The following is a 21,450-nucleotide window of genomic DNA, read 5'->3' as shown; positions in this document are numbered from 1 at the left end:
TTCCATGATCAAGTAGTCGCAAAATTTAGAATACTTTAACGTATTTCTGGTTTATTTCAGCACCGACAGTGTGCCTTTTACCTTATATCTGACAAACAAGCCAAAAACACTAATCTGTAGCATATTTTATTCCACGTCGTCAATCTCAGAAACGAAAACAAAGAGAGAAATAGTAGCCTTTATTTATATCATCACTAGGGCGGAAAAAAGTGACTTTTTATGCCCTGGTAAGTGCAACTTCTCAAGGTCAGTTTGTTAAAGTTGCTTGTATTGAGAGTACTTTGCGTACTACTTACACAGAGATAACTATTTCTTCCCTCTGGGGAATAGTAAACGAGCTTCTTTGGACCCGCAATGCATGTAAAAACGCCTGTTTTTGCTGCAGTATGACGAAAAGGAATTCTGTGATTGAATTCTGATAGACTCTGACCACAGACAATATAATACGGTTGTCTTTATTTTAATACTGTAACTAAAATTGCAAACATTGCAACAGCTGGTCTCTCAGACTATACAGTACATGGTAAGTACACTTCCGTAGTCTGTGACTAAGTATCCAAAAGTCATTGATTACACACTCCCCTACAGGCCTTACAGATAACCCTACTAATATTATAAAAAATGTGAAAGTTTAAGGATGTTTGTGTATGACTGAAGTTCCAACACGTGAAAACTACTGGACCGATTGAGCTGAAATTTCATATTGTGTACTTGATAGTCTTGAGAAACACATAGGCATAGGCAGTTGTGAAAATCCTACAGATGCCCCACGGGGGTCCAAACTTCAAAGTGTCCATGTTATTTTTATGAGTGTTCATATCTGTTACAGTACTTTAAAGTACAGTATACAGTAATATATAGCAGCAACAAAAAGCTGTGATACACAATGAGAACTGTCAAAGTAGGATTGTTTAAAATGTAATGTTTTTAATTTAATGAATAATTGAGAGATTGTGCGATGTTTGATAATTTACTTGTTTTCTATTGCTTAGGTGCAGTGGTAGAACATTATGGCTAAGGTAGATGTGTTAGCATACCTTAAATACAAAGAACCAAATTTTCTCAAACCGTGTCCTCCCCCATTTACAAACGCAGAGAACGAGTATAACCATATATTAAAAGTAGTAGACTACTCCTTAGTAGATATAAAGTCAATGTTAGTAGTCTACTCCTTTTATCTATGGTATAACTGCAATTAAATAATCATTTTGCCAAGCCCGTACGAAGGACGGGTACTCTGCTAGGGACTCTTCTCCACTCTTCCTAGATAATAATAGATCAGCTGAAGACAATTGAGGTGTATTTATACGATAGACCTAGCATTTTGAGAGCGTGTCATATTACTACCCCTACCTAAACTTGAGTATTTACGGGCAAACAGAACTATAGTATGTTTAGTTGTATTGTAAACTACTGATTAGAAACTTGTCCTTTGGTACCTTGAGAAAAAAACAACAGAAATTCTAAAAGTTAAGGTTTTATTTTTAGCATACTTTTTGAAGTTTTGTGATTCAAACAGAACTTCAAATCAAAAGGGAAATACAGTATCTTCTTAGGCTCGAATTGGTACTCAAATTCATGGGAAGCAAATTAATTGATTCTAATCATCAAAAATATTCTCCTAAAACATGAATAAATAGCATTACCTTCAACAATAAAATAAATTACTAAGCCAATTTGATTGGATTTGATACATTGTGTGTTAATCTCAACCTGTTTGTTACATGGAATTTTAACTAAAAAGTGTAATACAGGGCTGTAAAATGTATGATTACAAAATTTATATGAATAATACAGGAGCCTTGGGATAAAAGAAACGAGGAGTACATCAGTTTGCTGTAGGACTTATGAAGGGATTAGATGAAGAATTAGATTAGAATTTTAGAATTATATATTTTTTTTAATTAGCTATTTTTCAGCTAATATTATAGATTAAACGTGTCATACAAATACCACACAGGGGACATGTTGATGGTCATGCCCAACAGACTAAAACCACGAATATTATAACAGAAACCCATAATAAATACAGCAGGTAACTAGTAAGATGAAAAATACCCCCACCACAGCAAACTTGCAGAATCGCTATTTGTCTGATTGGACTGATTTTTTCCCCATTTAAATAACATTTTAAGATAGGCCCTACCTATTTAGTTTTTGCTGCTACGGGGAATTTAAAAAGTGAGTTCACCAAATGTTAAAATTAGAGCATTAAAATTGATCAAATTTAATTAACATACATCCTTAAACAAACAAAAAACAGTTTTTTTCTCTATAAGAATTAAATGGGAATCAAATATAGTGTTTGGTAATTTTCTCAGTAACTTTAAATTGTACAACGCTTCGAACATAATATGCTATACTTATTATACCAATTAATACTGCTATGCGCCGAAATAATATGACAGAGAGATAATTATACTTATGAGCGTTATTATAACCACTGCAATTAGCCATTTATTACTGAAACAAACTTGGGCTACAGCTAGTTGCATTACTGCACTAAGATATATTCAACCTATATAAGCTATGAGATTCTTTCTGCAAGAAATAAGATTTATTTTACAGTCCACCACAGAATGATGTGCAAGTACATTGATCCGCGTTTGAATGTGCCGGGAAAAAGGCGGAAATGCTCAAGTTAGCTGAAGTTTATAAATTGATTTTCACTTAGTTAGGATAATGTCACTTTGAAATAAAATATACGAGCATGAAACGTGGCATTTTTAAAAGATTGCATACATATTACTATGCAATTACGACGAATCAATAATTTTTGTAAAGTAAACACTTGATAGAATGTTCTAGAATGTTCCAGAACATTCGAGAACTTCTGCTACTACATTGCTAGTCGAATGAGTACTTATAGGTTTTCGTAAAATATGAATACAAAGGATTCAAACAAGAGTTTAAAACTAAAACAAATTTACAAGTGTTTTTTTCAGGATTGAATAAGATGATATCGTACACGTTTGATTAAATTAAACCATTTAAAACCTCAACTGATAGAACATTCTAGAAGGTTCGAGAAGGAAGGCGGTGCTTACAGCGGAAGTTGCCTACACGTGGGTTCGAGAGGTTGCCAAGCTTATAAATACAACCGTGCCGGCTTTTCTCGTTCAGTCAGCTGAAGTTCGAAGCGCATTATTGCGAGTCGTCCGTGAGTGATTTTGCTGTGAATTCTACGCCTTTTTCGTCTGTGAATTATTACATTTTACAAAGTAAGTAACATTATCAATGATTTTATTCTTAACTCAAACTTCTTGTTAAAAGATAAAATATTGCATCCTTCAACAGGATACTTTTTGTACGTTATTTGGTTTTAGGCTAAAGTGTTTCCTAGGCAGGGGCTAGGCCTAGCCTAGGCTATGTTAGTCTAGCGGGCGTTAAACTTATCCTAACTTATTCTCTTATGCAGTTTTTGGTTTTCGTCTGGAACTTCTCTAGTCGAGGACAGTTTCTTAACTGGGCTATGCTAATATTGATTGAAACTATCGTATTGAAAATACTGATTAATAATCAATTTTTGTATAGGCCTATAATCTAAACTTATTACGCAGAGGATACGCCCGGACGCCTAGGCGTCCGGCAGTTGCTGTCATAACCTAACCTAACCAACCAAACTTGCTGATAATGAAAAAAATCAAATGAAGGTTCAATTCTCTTCCTAACATAAAATTATAAATGCCAAAAATTCTAACAAAAGATTTGTGTAGGTAGTGATGTGGGCCGGGTAAATACCCAGTGGGTAGGTAAATATAAATTGGGTATTTACCTGGGTATTTACCCCAGGCCTGGGTAAATACCCAAAAACTGGGTATTTATAATTTTTATTAAAGTTAGAGAAGATTGAGATTTTTTTACAATTATTACCCTGTAAGGTTAGTAAAATGATAATAAAATGTGTTGAACAAAATTTCCTATGGTAACTACTAGCATTTTACTTCTCCATATAACCGCCATAAATACCCAGGTTTGAGCATAAAGCATAATCAGCATAAATACCCTGGTCCCATGGTTGCACTGGTCCTGACTACTTATGATTTTTTAATTTCTATGCTAGATAGATGAATTTATTTTATTGAAAGTGAAGAAAAATAATTTGTAAAGTAATAATTATTATTTAGAAAGACAGGAAAATTTAACCTAGTAGCGGCCTATGTGTAAACAAAGAAAATAATTAAAATTCAATCTGTAGGATGGCAGGATTTAATAATATTTTTGTTCTAGATCTTTTGTTGGTATCAATGGTATCAAAATAAATAAAAACTAATTTCATAAACTTGTCATACAAAACATTTGAATCTAAAGCACAATAAATCTTTCAACAATTCCTGGATATTTATAAATCAAAATAATTTTGTTTATGTTATTTAATTGGTTATAAATTTATAACATGATAAAAATTGAAATAGCCACAGCCTTTTTTTAATATACTATTTTTTAGTAAGTTAAATATACTCGATTTAAGACACGAAACCCCATGCTTATGTAGAAACTTTATGTACCTATTATTAAAAGAAGTGCTAAATTATTAAATAAAAGGAAGACTACTAGCAAAGCTTCAAGTTACTGTAAAAGGTGTTATAGACTATCCTAATTAATCATGTAATGATAACAATAACATATTAAAGGATAAATATAAATGAATTTCAATAGATTTCATAAATACCCAAAATACCCGGGTATTTATGGATTTTGGGTACTTACCCGGGTAAATACCCAGGGTATTTACCCCGAGTTTTAAACACCCGGGTATTTTACATCACTATGTGTAGGCCTAGTGTTTTGTGTCGATTTTTCGACTCACAAACACTGTTTACGGCGAAGGCTCTATGACTGACAAAATCGGATTGAATTGGATCGAGTTAGGTATCGTTTTATTTGGCAGATTCTAAGCTTTCTCCCGAGGTCTGTCTCTAAGCGCTTTTTTTTCTCGAGCCGATCATAATTGTAGCAGACAGCTGACGTGCGTATTTGTAAACAGCTTTGTTAACCTTGCACCGATGACTGATGTGTTTTATTACCTTTATCATTGTTTTAGTGTTAAAAATCTAAAGTAGTGATATATGTGGTGCATCATAAGAAGATTTTAGTGATTTTGAAGGACTGGTTGATGATCCTGAAGAAGTAGGTAGTGATATTGATGTAAATTATCAGCCAGATTCCTAGCTATGGTTAGGCTATGCATTCTTAGCTAAACGCTATGTACTTACCGAAATCTGTTTTTTGCCCATAACTTATTTATTTGCAAATCTACTTCATTAACTTATTTTATTATATTTTTTGAATCCTCATAAAATTCTGAACAAAGTGGCTATTTTAAAATATTTGTAGACCTATAAATTATAACAATTTATTGAGCGCAAATATACTTAATTTTTTTTTATTTATTTTATAATTTTTTAATATGTTAACCCCACAAAAATTGTTGAAAATTTTTTTTGGTAATGTTTTATATGTTACATTGAAGCCCATAACTTAATTTTCCAAACAAAATGATATATAAAACAGTATACTTTAAGTTACATTGTTTTTAAGTTTCTAAGATTCACTTTAATAAAACCCTGCGATTGCGCAATAAATGGGCGAACATTAAGACCAAAACTGACACTTGGAGGATTAATAAGCGTAGGTGTAAAGCCGGGTTTTCCTAGGTGCGGAGTCGGCGAGCGGAGAGAGGAACGCGGAGGGCGGACTCCACTCGTCTTAAGCAATTTAATGTTACTGTTTTCCTAAAAGCGGAGCGGAATGCCATGTTAATTTCAATTCCGCTCTCCGCGTTCCTCTCTCCGCTTGCCGACTCCGCGCCTAGGAAAACCCAGCTTTAGGCCTTGGTAACTTAGTTGCAAGTTAGCCTATATCAAACTTATAGGACTAACCTAAGTTACTTGGTCCGATCACAAACAAAATTGGGTACAGTTTCTTTACTGGGCTACGCTAAGATCCATTGAAACTATCGATTCGATTAGTAAACCTTCATGCGATTTTCTCCACCATCAGCAAGTTTGGTTGGTTAGGTTGGGTTATGATTGCTTAACTTCATAATAAAAAGATATAACTTAACATTTGGGATGATACATTTCGTCCCAAAAGGGAATTTGATTGTCTACAAAATGTATATAGGTAATGAATTTCCTGTAAAAAATCTTTAGAAAATTTATTACTGAGGCTGCTTTTGAAATTTCAAAAAAAATTCATATTTTTTTTTTTTTCACCTTGGTGAAAAAATAGCCTACACTATCAAAATCATTATTATATTGCTATTAATAGATTCTCCTGTTCTTTCCGAACAAAATGAATATGAGGTTGGCTAGGTTTCTACGGTTGAATTTTTAAGAATTTTCAAATAAGTCTACAAAATCGCCAAAATTGGCCATTCCCCACTTTATGTTCATGTTTTAGTAAAGTGAACTTATTCAAGAGCTACCAATGGAGATAAGTTATAGGATTGTGTTTTTTAGCGAATTTCCCCTAGGCTATAGGGAATAAGCTATTACCGTAGTACTCATGGTAAGACCTGGACCCAGGACCGATTTTCTTTTTCGTTTTGAGGTCCCTAGAGACCAAAAACACCATTCGTTCAAAAATTCATATATTTATTTATATATTTGTCTGTTAGCGTGATAATTTGAGCAAAAATCATCTGATTTTGATGAAATTTGGTACAAACGTGTAAACCTACGTTTATTCAAACGAGTTCGCGAACCAGCATGATCGGACTTGGGAACAGGGGTTTATGGGGGGTTTTATGGGGTAAGATTGGTTTTTCCCATTTTTACCCTTAAAACTTAAAATTTAGCAATTTCTTTCCAAACCATTTTGTAGAGCAAATGGGGAATAAATGTGATATTTTTAAGGAGACATTTTAGTGTAAATCCAATCAAGCAAATGGAAATTCACTTAGTCTGCAGGTTTGCTGTGGCGGGGTTTTTTTAGTATGAGTGAAATTATTCAAGGTGTTTCAGTGATATGTGAAAATATCAAAAAAACCAAATTTTACATAAATAGGGCTGCACCACAAACTGGGCTTCTCAAAGATATCGTTGGCCGGTTATGTGAGCGTGCGAGCAGTTCCCGACATGTTGGAACGAAACTCTAACCACAAAATGTCATTCGGGTTCACATTTTACCACTAGCATGCAAGTAAATTTGTGTTTGACACTTATTCGAGGGGGAATGTGAGCTGTACTCTTAACTTATTTGTGCTCAAATAAATGTAACTTAAACTGGCCTTTAGTTATACTTGGGAAACGAACGAAGCGAGTTCTGTTTTATTCTTTGTTGTGGGGATTATAAACTGTCAAAACCGTCAGATAGGCCCCAGTGCCGTTTGACTCCCCAGTTTTTATTGAACATTCCTCCCTAGTTCGGTTTTTATTGAACTCAAAGTTAATCTGAGTAGCAGATTTTAATTTTCCTTGTTTTACAGATGCCGGAAGACGTCGACATGAAGGAAGAGGAGGTCGAGACCTTTGCCTTCCAGGCAGAGATTGCCCAGTTGATGTCCCTGATCATCAACACCTTCTACTCCAACAAAGAGATCTTCCTCCGAGAATTGATCTCAAACTCTTCTGATGTAAGTAGAACATTACGCACCATAATTATATTGTTTGAATACCGTAATACGTTTGGCTTTGGATAGCCTATGTGAAGCTCTCCACTGCCCAATGACATGAGGTTGGGAAAAACGAGATGTCAGACTCCATCTTACTTTACCTCTAGGCTACAAATGAACCATAAACTCTGTTTGGCCATATATTTATTCGCCCATGTTACAGAGAGTTAAGAAACCGAGCCTAACTCTAATCACATAATAACTTGGTAATAGTTATTGATTACCGTATTGAAATAGTAACTCAGTTGGGAGAGACCCATTGAAATATCTCACATATAGCAATGCACATTGATTTGATTTGGATTTTTTTATTTTTTAACAGTTTGCCTAGGCCTATGTAATAACTGTAGACAAGTTGAAGCAGTTTTTGAAGTAATTTAATTCCTTACTTTAAATTAACTTACTTAACATGCAAGAAATAATATGACATGCAACATTTAGTTTCACATTAATAATTGTTCTCCTTTGTAAAATGTTAACTTGTGCTTATTTTATTGAAATGAATGGTCTGAATTTGTTGTACAATTTTATCACAGGCAAGGCCTTTGAGATGTTGCCTTTCCTGTCCACATAGGATATGTACCTGTGCGTGGAATGTATCCAGCAAAGCAAGGGGTGAGCTGGCATAAGAACGATAAGAACAGTAAGAACGATTGTTTTGTGAACTCGCACTTCTCTGATATACTACACTATCTTCTGTCCCTAAATTATGCTGTTGCTACTAATAAGGGCTTAACCCTTAGGCCAGCCTCTGCAAGAAAGGCGAGTAAAGACTTCTTAGGTGCTAATCTATTTATTTGCTTAATCTTGGTACATCTGTTTGTTGTAGGCCTTGGACAAGATCCGTTACGAGTCCCTCACTGACCCATCCAAGATTGAATCTGGCAAGGAACTTTACATCAAGATCATTCCCAACAAGAATGACAGGACTCTGACCATCATTGACACGTAAGTATTCCCCATTTGGTTTACTAAAAAATATTTTAAAAAGTTTGACTGTCATAGGTTTCTTAAACTTTTAGTTAAACTATGATGTCATGTCTTTTTAGCATTAACCAAGTCCAAAGTTGCCATAATGCAGTAAACCTTGCCCAGAATATTGATTCTTTTTAGATAAATATTGTGTTCGGCATCTTGTTATTTATTTACAACCCACTAGGCCTATGTAATTACGAGATAGCCTACTTGTTGAGCTGCCACTTAAATTTTGAAATATGTTTTTTTTTAAATAACACTATAATTTATGCAATTTATATGAACCGTAGTGATTGTAACAAATTAAATTCTCGTTATTTTTAACAAAATGGAATTTCTTCGATTCCCATTGTGTTGAATACTTCTGTTAAAGGCTTAAACTTCAATAAACATAGGGCATAATATTCATATCTAGGCTGGAGACTTTTCAGTTATGGCAATCTTTCTTTTTATTTAGTAAAAACTTAGTAAAAACTGCCCAAGAACTCCTTACAATTATTTTGCAGAAACTTAAAAGCAAACATTAAAATTAATGTAATTTTAAATAAAAAATTTATCTTACAGTTTGAAGGTAATTCGCTTAGTTTGCAGGTGAAGGGTTTTTTCATTTAAGATTTTTGTCAACTCTCAGTAGGCTTGGTTGCTAAATTTGTTTTACTCCAAATTAAGATCAATTTCTACCGTACTTTAAAAACCTATGACAAAAAATCATTCTGGCCAGTTTGTTTACTGAGTTGCTATAAGGAATTAATTGTTTTTTACCTAACTTAATTCAACGATACCGTACTGTGTCTTGCTGCGGCTCTGTTGTGTTAGTAAGCTATTTCAACTAAGTAAGCTTAAATCCTTAATATGGCATCACCTTGAAACTTTTAAGAAACTAAATCCATTATATGTTTTTAAGCACTTGCAATTCAGATAACTAGGCCTGAAGTAGCTATATGAGGGTAGTATGATATTCTAGACCTCAGTTCATCAGTTCAATATAAGGATTGAGAATAAAAATAGAATTTTAATTAACTGACCATTGTCAGTCATTTAAGAAATAATTTTGGAATTAAATAAACAGTATTTTTAACAATTGCCGTTTCATGTTACAGAGGTATTGGTATGACCAAGGCAGATCTAGTCAACAACCTTGGAACCATTGCCAAGTCCGGAACCAAGGCCTTCATGGAAGCCCTCCAGGCTGGTGCTGACATCTCCATGATTGGTCAGTTTGGTGTGGGTTTCTACTCTGCCTACCTGGTCGCTGACAAGGTGACAGTCTCGTCCAAACACAACGACGATGAGCAGTACCTGTGGGAGTCTTCTGCTGGAGGATCCTTTACTGTCCGCAACGACCCCGGTGAGCCCCTGGGTAGAGGAACCAAGATCGTCCTCTACATCAAGGAAGATCAGGCTGAGTTCTTGGAGGAGAGGAAGATCAAGGAGATTGTCAAGAAACATTCACAATTCATTGGCTATCCCATCAAGCTTGTTGTAGAGAAGGAGCGTGACAAGGAGCTCAGTGATGAAGAAGCTGAGGATGAGAAGAAAGAGGGAGAGGGTGATAAGGAGGAGGAAGACAAGAAGCCTAAGATTGAGGATGTCGGTGAAGACGAAGATGAAGACAAGGAGAAGTCAAAGAAAAAGAAGAAAACCGTGAAGGAGAAGTACACTGAAGATGAGGAGTTGAACAAGACCAAACCCATCTGGACCCGTAACCCTGACGATATCAGCCAAGAGGAGTATGGCGAATTCTACAAATCTCTTACCAACGATTGGGAAGATCATCTTGCTGTCAAGCATTTCTCAGTAGAAGGTCAGTTGGAATTCAGAGCACTCCTATTCATTCCCCGTCGTGCACCCTTTGATCTTTTTGAAAACAAGAAGAGGAAGAATAACATCAAGCTATATGTCAGAAGGGTTTTCATCATGGACAACTGTGAAGACTTGATTCCAGAGTACCTTAACTTCATCAAGGGTGTTGTGGATAGTGAAGATCTTCCTCTGAACATCTCTCGAGAAATGCTCCAGCAGAACAAGATCCTCAAAGTCATCAGGAAGAATCTGGTTAAGAAGTGCCTGGAACTTTTTGATGAACTCGCTGAGGACAAGGAGAACTATAAGAAGTTCTATGAGCAGTTCAGCAAGAACTTGAAATTGGGAATCCATGAGGACAGTCAGAACCGCAAGAAACTCGCAGATTTGCTCCGTTACCACACATCAGCTTCCGGTGAAGAGGCTTGCTCCCTGAAGGACTATGTTGGCCGTATGAAGGAGAACCAGAAGCACATCTATTACATCACTGGTGAGAACAAGGACCAGGTTGCCAACTCTTCCTTCGTGGAGCGTGTCAAGAAGCGCGGCTTTGAAGTGATCTACATGACAGAGCCCATCGATGAATATGTGGTTCAACAGATGAAGGAGTATGATGGAAAGCAGCTGGTGTCCGTGACCAAGGAGGGTCTGGAGCTTCCCGAGGACGAAGAGGAGAAGAAGAAGAGGGAAGAGGACAAGGCAAAGTATGAGAACTTGTGCAAAGTAATGAAGGACATTCTGGATAAGAAGGTAGAGAAGGTTGTGGTCAGTAACAGACTGGTAGAATCTCCCTGCTGCATTGTCACCTCGCAGTACGGCTGGACAGCAAACATGGAGAGGATCATGAAGGCACAGGCTCTCAGAGACACCTCTACCATGGGCTACATGGCCGCCAAGAAACATCTGGAGATCAACCCTGACCACTCCATCATGAACACACTGCGACAAAAGGCCGATGCTGACAAGAACGACAAGGCTGTGAAGGACTTGGTCATGCTGCTGTTTGAGACCTCCCTGTTGTCTTCTGGCTTTGCTCTGGAGGACCCTGGTGTACACGCTTCCAGGATCCACAGGATGATCAAGCTAGGTCTGGGCATTGACGAGGACGAACCCCTACCTGCAGAGGAGGAGAAGGTCGACGCTGAGATGCCTCCTCTCGAGGGAGATGCTGAAGATGCTTCTAGAATGGAGGAAGTTGACTAAGTCTATAATTGAGTAGGCTTATTGTTTTGATAAAGACTGTTATTTTCAATTTGTACACATTGTACAGTGATATTAGAGTAAGGAAACATTTTGTATTTATTTTGATTAATGCATTTCCTTAAACTCGTGTTCATCTTATAAATGAACCACAAGAATTGTTCCTGTTTTTGTACTATACTGTTAATTTTAGAATGAAAATAAATGTTCATTTGTTTGTATCCAACGACTTATCATTGAGGTTTGCCTTGGTCAACATTTTGGTTACAGCAATAATTAATAATATGATGATTGGTTTAACCACAGGTCAGTTTACTTAATTGTTTATTCAATTTGAGTCTTCATATATTACTGTAGTGATGTGTCAAAACAAAATCTCAATACTCAAAACCATCTAAAATTATTTTAACACTGTTTCCACACAAACTGGTAGCAATAGAGCAAACATAACACAATTAACGGAAATTAAGCCAGTAAATTGTATTCTGAACATCAAAAGGCATCTTAAAGTTTTGGTTTCAGTTTTGAGATTGAAAATTTCTGTAATGCACTTTTTCCATTGCGTGTTTGCCCTTAAGTGGGTTTCACTAGAAAAAGAAAAACAATACCCAGGTTTGCTTTTGGTGAATCTATTTAAATAAATCTCTTAACAGATGTAATCAAATTATGCTTTAAAAAGTTCAATTTTTGTACAAGAGTTGTCAATTTTTTCGTCTTGTTCTTAATGGCGCAGATTTGCAGGCTATTTACTTTAACAGAAATGTATGATGTTTACAGAACACCTCTGCTTGGAACTTGTAGTCAATCTTGGTCGGCAAAGGAGAATTTGGAATGAATATTTTCAATGCCCTAACCCTAACTAAAACTTTTGGTTTACAATTTGTCCTATAAAGGTGCCAAATGGATATCAAAGATCCTTTACTCAGGAGCATAGTTCATGCAGCATATACATTTCAAGATTTAGAAAAAATTGAATAGTGTATTAGTCTACTTAGACCTATCATAATTAATTGTATAGTTATCATGCTCGAAAATGATACCAATTGCTGTATTTTTAATAGGCAAGTTTTTCACATACTGTACACATTACTTGAAATTGAAATAAATCTTGTATTGTTGCCTAACATCATTATAAAAGTAGGATAGTTTGAAAGTTTCATAGCAGCTCTTTTTTACAACTACCATACATTGTATCAATTTATCTGAAATAGCAAATTGTTCTAATTTATCTAGCGGTTGAAGACAGCACACTGGAGCGAAAATTTGAATTGGATTGGTCGCACATATTTTACCCAGTTGCGTTACTTCTCTGTGGTGGTTGGTGTCTTTCTCCTTGTATTGTGTTGATATTTTCTTTATGCTGAAAGTTTTTACCAAAGATTTTTCTTGATTGACTTTAGTTATTGTTGTGGCAGACATTTGTAAAGACCGGACTACTCTCTAGCTTAGAGGCCATTATTGTATCTTATCTACGCCAGTGGCATTTATTACATTTTTTGTAAGGGAAAACATCACATGTCAGAAAGCATCACCAATAATGACAGACAACGAACTCAATAAGACAAACTCCTCGAGATTTTATGATTCAATTTTTGAACTTTGCAGAAGTTTAACCTTTTTGTGAGAGAACGGAATATTCGTTAAGAAGTACAGAGAGTTTGATCCGTTGGCAGATCGAAATACTGTCGTAAAATAAATTAATGTACGGTTTATGAAAAAGAAATGTCTAAAGATAAAGTCTGAAAAATCTGCGACTGGCGGGGATGACATCTACAAACTGACTTTGACTTTGTGGTACTTTGACCTTCTGAATTTTTTGACCGACCAAAACCTAGTAAAAATACAGTGGCTGACGTGGATGAAAAACACACAAAGATGTAAGTGAAATTAATTTTTACTTGTTTATAGAAAAAGTTGGCTCTTCTACCCGACTGATTTTCATTATTGAGGTCTCAAATTGAAGGCATGCACGCAAAGATTTGCCATCATGCATCGGCATGATTTGATTCATTATTGAATTTAAGATTACTTCAATTTAAGATGTTTTTCACCAGTTATAATTATATAATCCTATATATTTTGTTCTAAGAACCTTCAGTGAAATACTGGCTTCCTTTTAAGCTATTAGTTATTCAAATCGGACGAGTTTGGAGCAAACGCAAAGTGAACATCCTAAAAATAATTTAATACAAATTATTTTTCATAAGGATTTTCCATGATTACGAATCAATAGCTCCAGTATTGTTAATGTTTTTAATATGTTTTTGACTCAAAATAATCAGTATTTTATAGGCTTTAATTTGAGCTATTGATCCTTTAAATCATTAAGCTCAAGATACTGTATTACTCAATCAAAAATCATAAATTTGATTATTTCTCGGATAATATATTTATTTTAACGTTGCGGAGCAGCATGGGTCCCCTAGTTCTATTAATGGAATTCCTAATTTCAGTACCTATTCAAAGTCTACATTATTGAATGGTACGTCTATTCACTAGTTTACATTAATGGAAAGTCTACTCAACTGTATGCCTAGATTTGGTTCAGATAAATGGAATGGCTATTTGGATTATTTAAAGTCAATGGTGCATCAGCCTTATTCCATAGACAAAAAGAATAAAATATAGACCGTCAGCTGTGCTGCGGTTACCATAGGTTCTGGCGCACACCGCTTGGAGCGCCATACGTAGTTACGGCGTACGCGCTACGCAAACTACAGCGGTGTGCGCCGGAACCTATGGTAACCACAGCACGGCTGGCAGTCTATATTTAATTCTTTTTGTCTATGCTTATTCCAGCGACCATAATTATTGGTTATTCATTTTGTAGTAAATTATGCTCAATGATATTAATCCGATTGTTCTTCCCTTTTTCTCTGTACGGTGTTTGTAATGTGCTATTTAGATGATTCGTTGACTACCATATGTTGCTTCTCATGTTAACCTTTTTATTGTTATCTCGCAAATAATGTCATGGCAACCAATTAACCCATAAGGTCCATGTTAAATTTCCAAAAGTTTAAATTCACGTAGGAAAAAGCCAAAAGCCCTGTAGTCCGATTTGTACCATTTCAGATTTATACCTTCCCATGGTCGGTCACTACGATTGTGCTAAATTTGGTGCAGATCGCTTCAGCCGTTCAGGAGGAGTATTTGTAAAACAAAAGCAGGAGTGTAGTATAAGAGCTTCGCTCAATAATTTAATACTCCTCTAGTTGTACCTATTTATATCTATTTTTAAAATTGTTAATATAAAATTAAATGTGAGTGAGAGGGTGATAGGCGGATTTTAGCGAATTTCCCTATAGGGAAGTAACCGTAGGTGGCATGGTAAGACCTAGACCTGGGACCGATTTTCTTTTTAATTTTGATGTCCCCAGAGGCCAAAAACACCATTCGTTCAAATTTTTATATATGTATATATATATATACGTCCGTGAACGCGATAACTTGAGTAATTTTTGTCCGATTTTTATGAAATTTGGTTTAAAGGTGTAAAGCGGGATAAACTTGAATTAGTTCGCAAACCAGCATGATCGGACCATGGGAACGGGGCTTTACGGGGGGTTTTATGGTGTAAAAATTGGTTTTTCTCACTTTTGACCCTCAAAACACAAAATTTCCCAATTTCTCTTTAGACCGTTTTAAAGAGCTTAAAAAACAAATAATTTAGTAGCAAAAGTATTTTTGTTCGGTTATTGGTAACGGAGAAAATTAAAAAAATTGTAAATTTAAAATTCCCATATTATTCTTATGGAGAATATTGTCAAATGTTGTAGTTTGCTTGTTTATGGATATATTTTGATCAAACTTGGCAAATTTATTTATTTTATATTAAGCTATCAATATTTTACTAAAAAACACACTTTATTAGTTTCCTTGTAGCAGCAAACCTAGGTATTCTTTAAACCTAATGTTATTTACATATATTTAATTGAAAATCAATTCAGACAAATGGAAATTCGCTTAGTCGGCAGGTTTGCTGCGGCGGGGGTATAATCTTACTAATACAGTATTTTAGTTTAACAATAAAATTGGCTTCAGCTGTTCCATAAGGATGGGAAATCTACTAAGGGACTATGTTTTATCTATGATTCCGGCTTTGCTCTGGAAGTAAAAAGTCCTGCAGTCTGTGGTTACCTTTAAAACTATTTCATACCAAGTCCATATGTTTAGTTGTAAACTAAGGGAATTGAGTTTGATCTAATGTCAACAGATAGTGACACCATTCCCAAACTTTAGCCCTTAACTGTACTCAAGTGCTGCCCTTTCTTATAATATTCTGAGACGTATTATTGCACATCTAAGGGAAATGCCTTTCATTTGAACCCTCAAACGTTAAAATCCGTCAATCCATTGTCGAATTATGACTCTGAAAAGAAAACTGTTTGAATATTAATATAGATATATGAAGACAATTTAAAAACTATATTTAAAACAAGATAAAATTTTTTTTATAAAATAAATAAGGAAAGTAAAATTATAATTTTTGAATAATGTCGTTATTGTGTTGTGAACAATTTTGTATTCTGGTTGATTAAGAGAGTAGAATGACTGTTCCCTGCATGACTTATTACTGCGTCCTTTCATTGTGAATCCCAATAGTTGCGGGAAGTGCAGCACCGACTGATGATTACTGGGGTTGCTATGGCCATTGACTAAGGTATAGGACGTTTCCCAATAGCTGGTCCCACTATCACGTCTCTGTGACGCACTCTTCGGGTCTCATTGCAAGGTGGTGAGTTGATTCAACAGCTTCCTTATCATCATTTTACTTGATTTGGGCACAGTCTAGATTAGCTTCCACAACTGCTAAGGTAACTGCTGTCACGTTCATGACTCCTGACCAACTGTGGTTGAGATAGGTTCTTTAAAACCATAGATAAAACATACTCCAGCCTATGATGAAACGGTGTTGGATGCTTAAATAAGTGTTTGTGTGGAGTTTCATTTGTAGCGGTGCACAGTTGGGAACGTATACAGTGTAAAGCATTAGGAATAACATATTCACACTGTTTCCACCAGTTTACTATAGTTATAGTAAAACTATAGTGACACTGTTTTCCAAATAGCTTGATTGTAGCGTTCTACTTGAGTGGAGCGGGATTGGGATTTTAATTGAGATGTGTTTGCATGGTGATGAACAAATTGTGGTGATTCCTTTTGAATGTAAGAAACTCTTTTTAGTTCTCTAGACATGAAAGCGGAACCTTGGTCTTACAACTTACCAAGGTTCTTTGGTGGGTGCAACAACTCTCTGTAAGCTGCTTCTTTGACGTCACTATCTAAATACGTTTGAAGAAATGAACAGGGGAGTGCAATAGATTGAACTTAGGTGTTCTGGGGGGGCACTCCCCAAAATGTGTGAAAACATGGTGTTTCAAAACAAATTTTAACTCTATTTGGTAACTAATAAAGCCTACCAAATAAACATTTAAAATAGTATATTGTGCATCAAGAAAGATAAGTTGTTTATCATGCCAACGTTAAAAATTATAAAAACTGTAAAATTACACAGAACATTCTTATTCTAGCTATTAAATTTATTTCTTATTTTATTAGCCAGGGGGTGCAAGTGCCCAGATGTTTCCTCCCACAATGCACCCCCTTGTGGGCGCCCATGCCCACAAGCACGGATAATTTTGAAATAAATAAAAAAATTTAACCTGCTCCCCCATATCCCTGATTACTCTGTAGCTCAATCATTTCAAAGCAACAAATTACTAATAAACTCAGATAAACAGAACCAGTAAAACAAAACAAGTAGGCTACATTGAAAAAATGTGTTGCTTTGTTCGCCGCTGGCATGCTTCTAGAAGTGGTCAGACTACGCTTAGCTGGCTTCAGCGAGTGTGAGTGATCTGCCAGTCGCCGCTGTCTTGCTATGAAAGGTGGACAATGTCAGACTTCGCCAGCCACTGACAAATACGGCGGGGCCAGCTGCAAATTTTGCGGTCTTATTAAGCTGATAGCATAGCGGCTGATTCTAGATTAGTGAGACCCATGTTATTGAAGTCTCGATTTAAATAAATATGTTTGTTTTCATTCTAAATTTAGCTTCAACTTTATATTACAATGGAATTGCTAGATCTATTCATTGTAAAACAGAGCTAAGGTTCATGAACAGCAGCATGTTATCAGTAAATAATTATGTTTCCATAGAAACAATTTATTTAGTAATTCACTTTTTTCTGACACAATAAATTGCAAGATAAAATTTTCCTCCAGCCAAAATTATTTTTGGGAAGAATATTTGCTCCATTCCAGACAAAAGAAGAGTCAGTTCTGTAAGATAAATCACCAGTTAAAACTTGGGAGAATTCCGATCTATTTTTGTTACTGGTGCTACCTAAGAACTAGCGGAAGATCACTATACAGCCAGTAGCAACTCCTGGGGTAGATAAAATATTAGAGAACTCCAAAGAGGCCTATGATATTGTATTGCTTCAGTAAAACAAAAAGGGTCCACATAGTGGAAAGGATTGTTTAAAGTAAAGTGCCAAAGGATTTGCCATAGAAAACCTATTTAGTAACCAGATGAAATTAAAGAGATGAATGCAATGCAACTAACTATGGACGAGGAGACTGAATAATAGAAACTTCAAGAGGAAGAAACTGAAGAGTTCTGCATCAACACTCTGGGTGCCGATTGAAGACAAGTGGGGACAGGAAAAGGAGAAGGCCTGAAGAAGATGAAATGAAGTAGATTGAGTGAACCAACTTGTTAGTATTAAGTATTCCATGTAGGTATCTATAGTATTAAGTATCTTTTGTAGGCTACTTAGTGTTAGTATTTTATGTATCAAGTAATAAAGTATCCGTGCGCTTTCCTACTTCAGCGTATACGGAGCGTCCCCAGGTGGCGGATAGGGGGAAGGTCGGTGGATCTGATTGTCAGATCTCCCGGCTAGGTCCGATGAATCCGCTGACCAGAAGTAGGTCCTCCATTCGTATTGGGGGTTGAGGCGAAGGGCTAACCACCCTCCCTTGTAAAACAACCCTGGTTACGTACGGAATACCTCGGACAGGATGGACACTGGACAACATCCTAAGCTGCATCATATAAGGACTTGAGATTTGGAAGCTGGAACATTCACTCTTTGGCGGTACCAGGTGCTGTGACCTTAGCAGAGAACTCTGGAAAAGTACAAAATGGATGTGATATCTCTGTATGACATAGGTGGCAATTTAATGGAATAACGCTGGAAATTTCATGTTATACTAGTGGTAGAGATGGAGGGGGATTTGTCATCAATAAAAAGATTGCTGTAGATACTCTAGTTTAATTTGAGGCTGTGAATGAAAGGCTGTGTTATGAAGATTAAAAGGAAAATTTAAAAATCTATCTGTAAAGATTTATGTTCCAACGAAGAATAGGGTTCTGGGGACATTTATGTATTTTATGACGATTGTTAAAACATTGTGAAATGTCTACAACAATAAATTGATTTGATTTGATTTGATTTGATTTGATTTGACATTGAAACAAAAAAAGTAAATTCGGTCAATTCAATTCAATTCAAAACATCTTTATTCATTAGTATATAAAATGGTATATACAAGAATGGTGTCAAATTCATCATTACATAAAATATAAACACAAATAAAAGACAAATACAATACATACAAGAACAAAACAACAAAATAAATACAGTCATCTCTCAACTGACCCAGACTGGTCCTGGGTCCAGGTCTTACCATTAGACCTACACGGTATAATAGCCTATTCTCTATGGGACATTTGAAAATAACGCAGCAAACCTAAGCAAAATTCCATTTAGCTGGATTTCTACTAAAATATTCCCGGAAAATTGTCAGATTTATTTCCTATTTGAATAACATTAATTTTAATGAGTACCTATAGGTTTGATGCTACAATTAAGGTATTAAGGTGTGTTTTTTATTGAAATGTTGATAGCTTATAACATTTCATCAAAGTATATCCATAAACAAGCAAATTACAACAGTTTATTTATTCTCCATAGGAATAACATGTGAATTTTAAATTTAAAGTTTTTTTATTATCTCCTTAACCGTTAGGCATACAACAACGCTTCGATATACAAGTATATTTATTTTTTTAGCTCTACAAAATGGTATGGAAAGAAATTGTGAAATTTTATGTTTTTAGGGTCAAAAATGGGAAAACTAATTTTCACCCCATAAACCCCCGTTCCCATAGTCCGATCATGCTGGTTAGCAAACTCGTTCGAAAAAACGTAGGTTTACACGTTTGTACCAAATTTAATCAAAATCTAATCCATGTATTTGCTCGAGTTATCATGCTAACGAACACATATATAAATATAGGATCGAGCAATGGAGGGTGTTTTGGCCTCTGGGGACCTCAAAACGAAAAAGTATATCGGTCCCTAGTCTACTAGTAGGTCTTACCATGAGACCTATGGCGACTAGAACAACTGAGCTTTATAGCGCAGCCGCTTGCATCGCCTCCGCCTGCCTTTGTTGAGATTGAGAATGCCTTTCGGCTGTCGTTACGTCACTCGTCAACTCCAACTTCAACTCCACTCCACTCCAGGAAGAGAGAATACGGGAATACGAATACGCCAACCGGCAACGGCAACCTTACTCAACCCAACCGTTGCGAATTGCGATTCCGTTGTGGGTAAAATTGTAATATTGTGTTTGTTTCTTTCTGTGAAATTCTGTCATTCTGTGTGTTTGCGTTTGCTTTGCAGTGTTGCCACTTTTAGGGTAATTACCCTTTTTTAGGGTAATTTACTAGTCTTAGGGTAAAGTTTAGGGTAATGGTAGATTTAGGGTAATTTTAGGGTAAAACAAAAAGTTAGCATGACGATGGAAATTTAACCAATAACATGAAAAAAACTTGAAAATTTGACAAAAACGTACATTACCTACATATTATGGCCAAACCGTCATGCGATTCAACCGGTTTAAATCAATACTATGATTCATTTTTCATAATAAGTTAATCGATCTTATCAGTTGTGAATTATCTGTTTTAGATTGTATTTGATTCTATAACACGTTATAATAAAATATGAAATATTATTCATTACTTCTTGATATTTAATTATGTGATTGAATTGAATTACACTGTTATTATTTTACGAATTGTGTCAAAAAATTACTGCTATATATATATATATATATATATATAGATCAAGGCTTTGAGGGTACCGTACTGTATTATAAAGGTATGATTGTCCTAAAAAAAGTAGTAATGGGTCGATACAGTAAACAATACGATAATTCTTGATTCGATATTTTTCATATACGATAGCGCTGAATATCAACATTTTGTTCTTCTTTCGGGTTGTTTTTGAGAATCGAGTATAATTTTACGCATGGTGGAAGGAAAAAACATAGGTGTGCTATTCCCACATATTCTGACGTCACTCGGATTGCAAACAAAAGATCATCTGATTGTAACTGTCAAATTAGTATGTATTTGTTTTTATTTGGTTGTTATTGTTTTTATAATAATAAAAACAATAACAACCAAATCAAAACAAATACATAATATACTAATTTGACAGTTACAATCAGGTGATCTTTTGTTTGCAATCCGAGTGACGTCAGAATATGTGGGAATAGCACACCTATGTTTTTTCCTTCCACCATGAATTTTACGTATATTGATTGATATTGAAACCTTATTTAGTATAATTAAACACCTTATGTAAGATTTATATTATTTTAACAATGTTTTATAGCATTAAACACAAATATTAACATTTAGGGTAATTTTTAGGGTAACTCAAAGTAGATTTAGGGTAATTTAGGGTAATTATAGCCTGCCTTTAGGGTAAAATCGCAACAACGAGGTGGCAACACTGCTTTGCCGTTTGGTTGAGGAGGTTGAGGGTTGA

The 21,450-nt window shown here is 35.4% G+C and overlaps 1 protein-coding gene across 1 annotated transcript; it reads left to right on the top strand.

Annotated features, from left to right (window-relative positions):
• Window positions 1-3,083: 3,083 nt before the first annotated feature.
• LOC128994433 (heat shock protein 83) lies at window positions 3,084-11,817 on the top strand. The gene is made up of 4 exons (XM_054419000.1): window positions 3,084-3,221; window positions 7,433-7,579; window positions 8,448-8,566; window positions 9,694-11,817. Exons 2-4 carry the CDS (start codon window positions 7,433-7,435, stop codon window positions 11,597-11,599), a joined length of 2,172 nt encoding a protein of 723 aa, XP_054274975.1. The 5' UTR covers window positions 3,084-3,221; the 3' UTR covers window positions 11,600-11,817.
• Window positions 11,818-21,450: the final 9,633 nt, after the last annotated feature.

This window comes from Macrosteles quadrilineatus, unplaced genomic scaffold, assembly GCF_028750875.1.
Source record: "Macrosteles quadrilineatus isolate MER2022 unplaced genomic scaffold, UCM_ALF_1.0 Scaffold_5__1_contigs__length_97177068, whole genome shotgun sequence".
Classification (NCBI taxonomy): domain Eukaryota; kingdom Metazoa; phylum Arthropoda; class Insecta; order Hemiptera; family Cicadellidae; genus Macrosteles; species Macrosteles quadrilineatus.
Note: the sequence above shows the minus strand (reverse complement) of the source record. Positions and strands in the feature narration are given on the sequence as shown.

Bases quoted from the DNA above. Each gene is read 5' to 3' on its own strand.
- LOC128994433 (XM_054419000.1), top strand. From the start codon at position 7,433: ATGCCGGAAGACGTCGACATGAAGGAAGAGGAGGTCGAGACCTTTGCC. The intron at 7,580-8,447 runs GTAAGTAGAACA...TGTTTGTTGTAG, and splicing joins TGATCTCAAACTCTTCTGAT to GCCTTGGACAAGATCCGTTA. The intron at 8,567-9,693 runs GTAAGTATTCCC...TTCATGTTACAG, and splicing joins ACTCTGACCATCATTGACAC to AGGTATTGGTATGACCAAGG.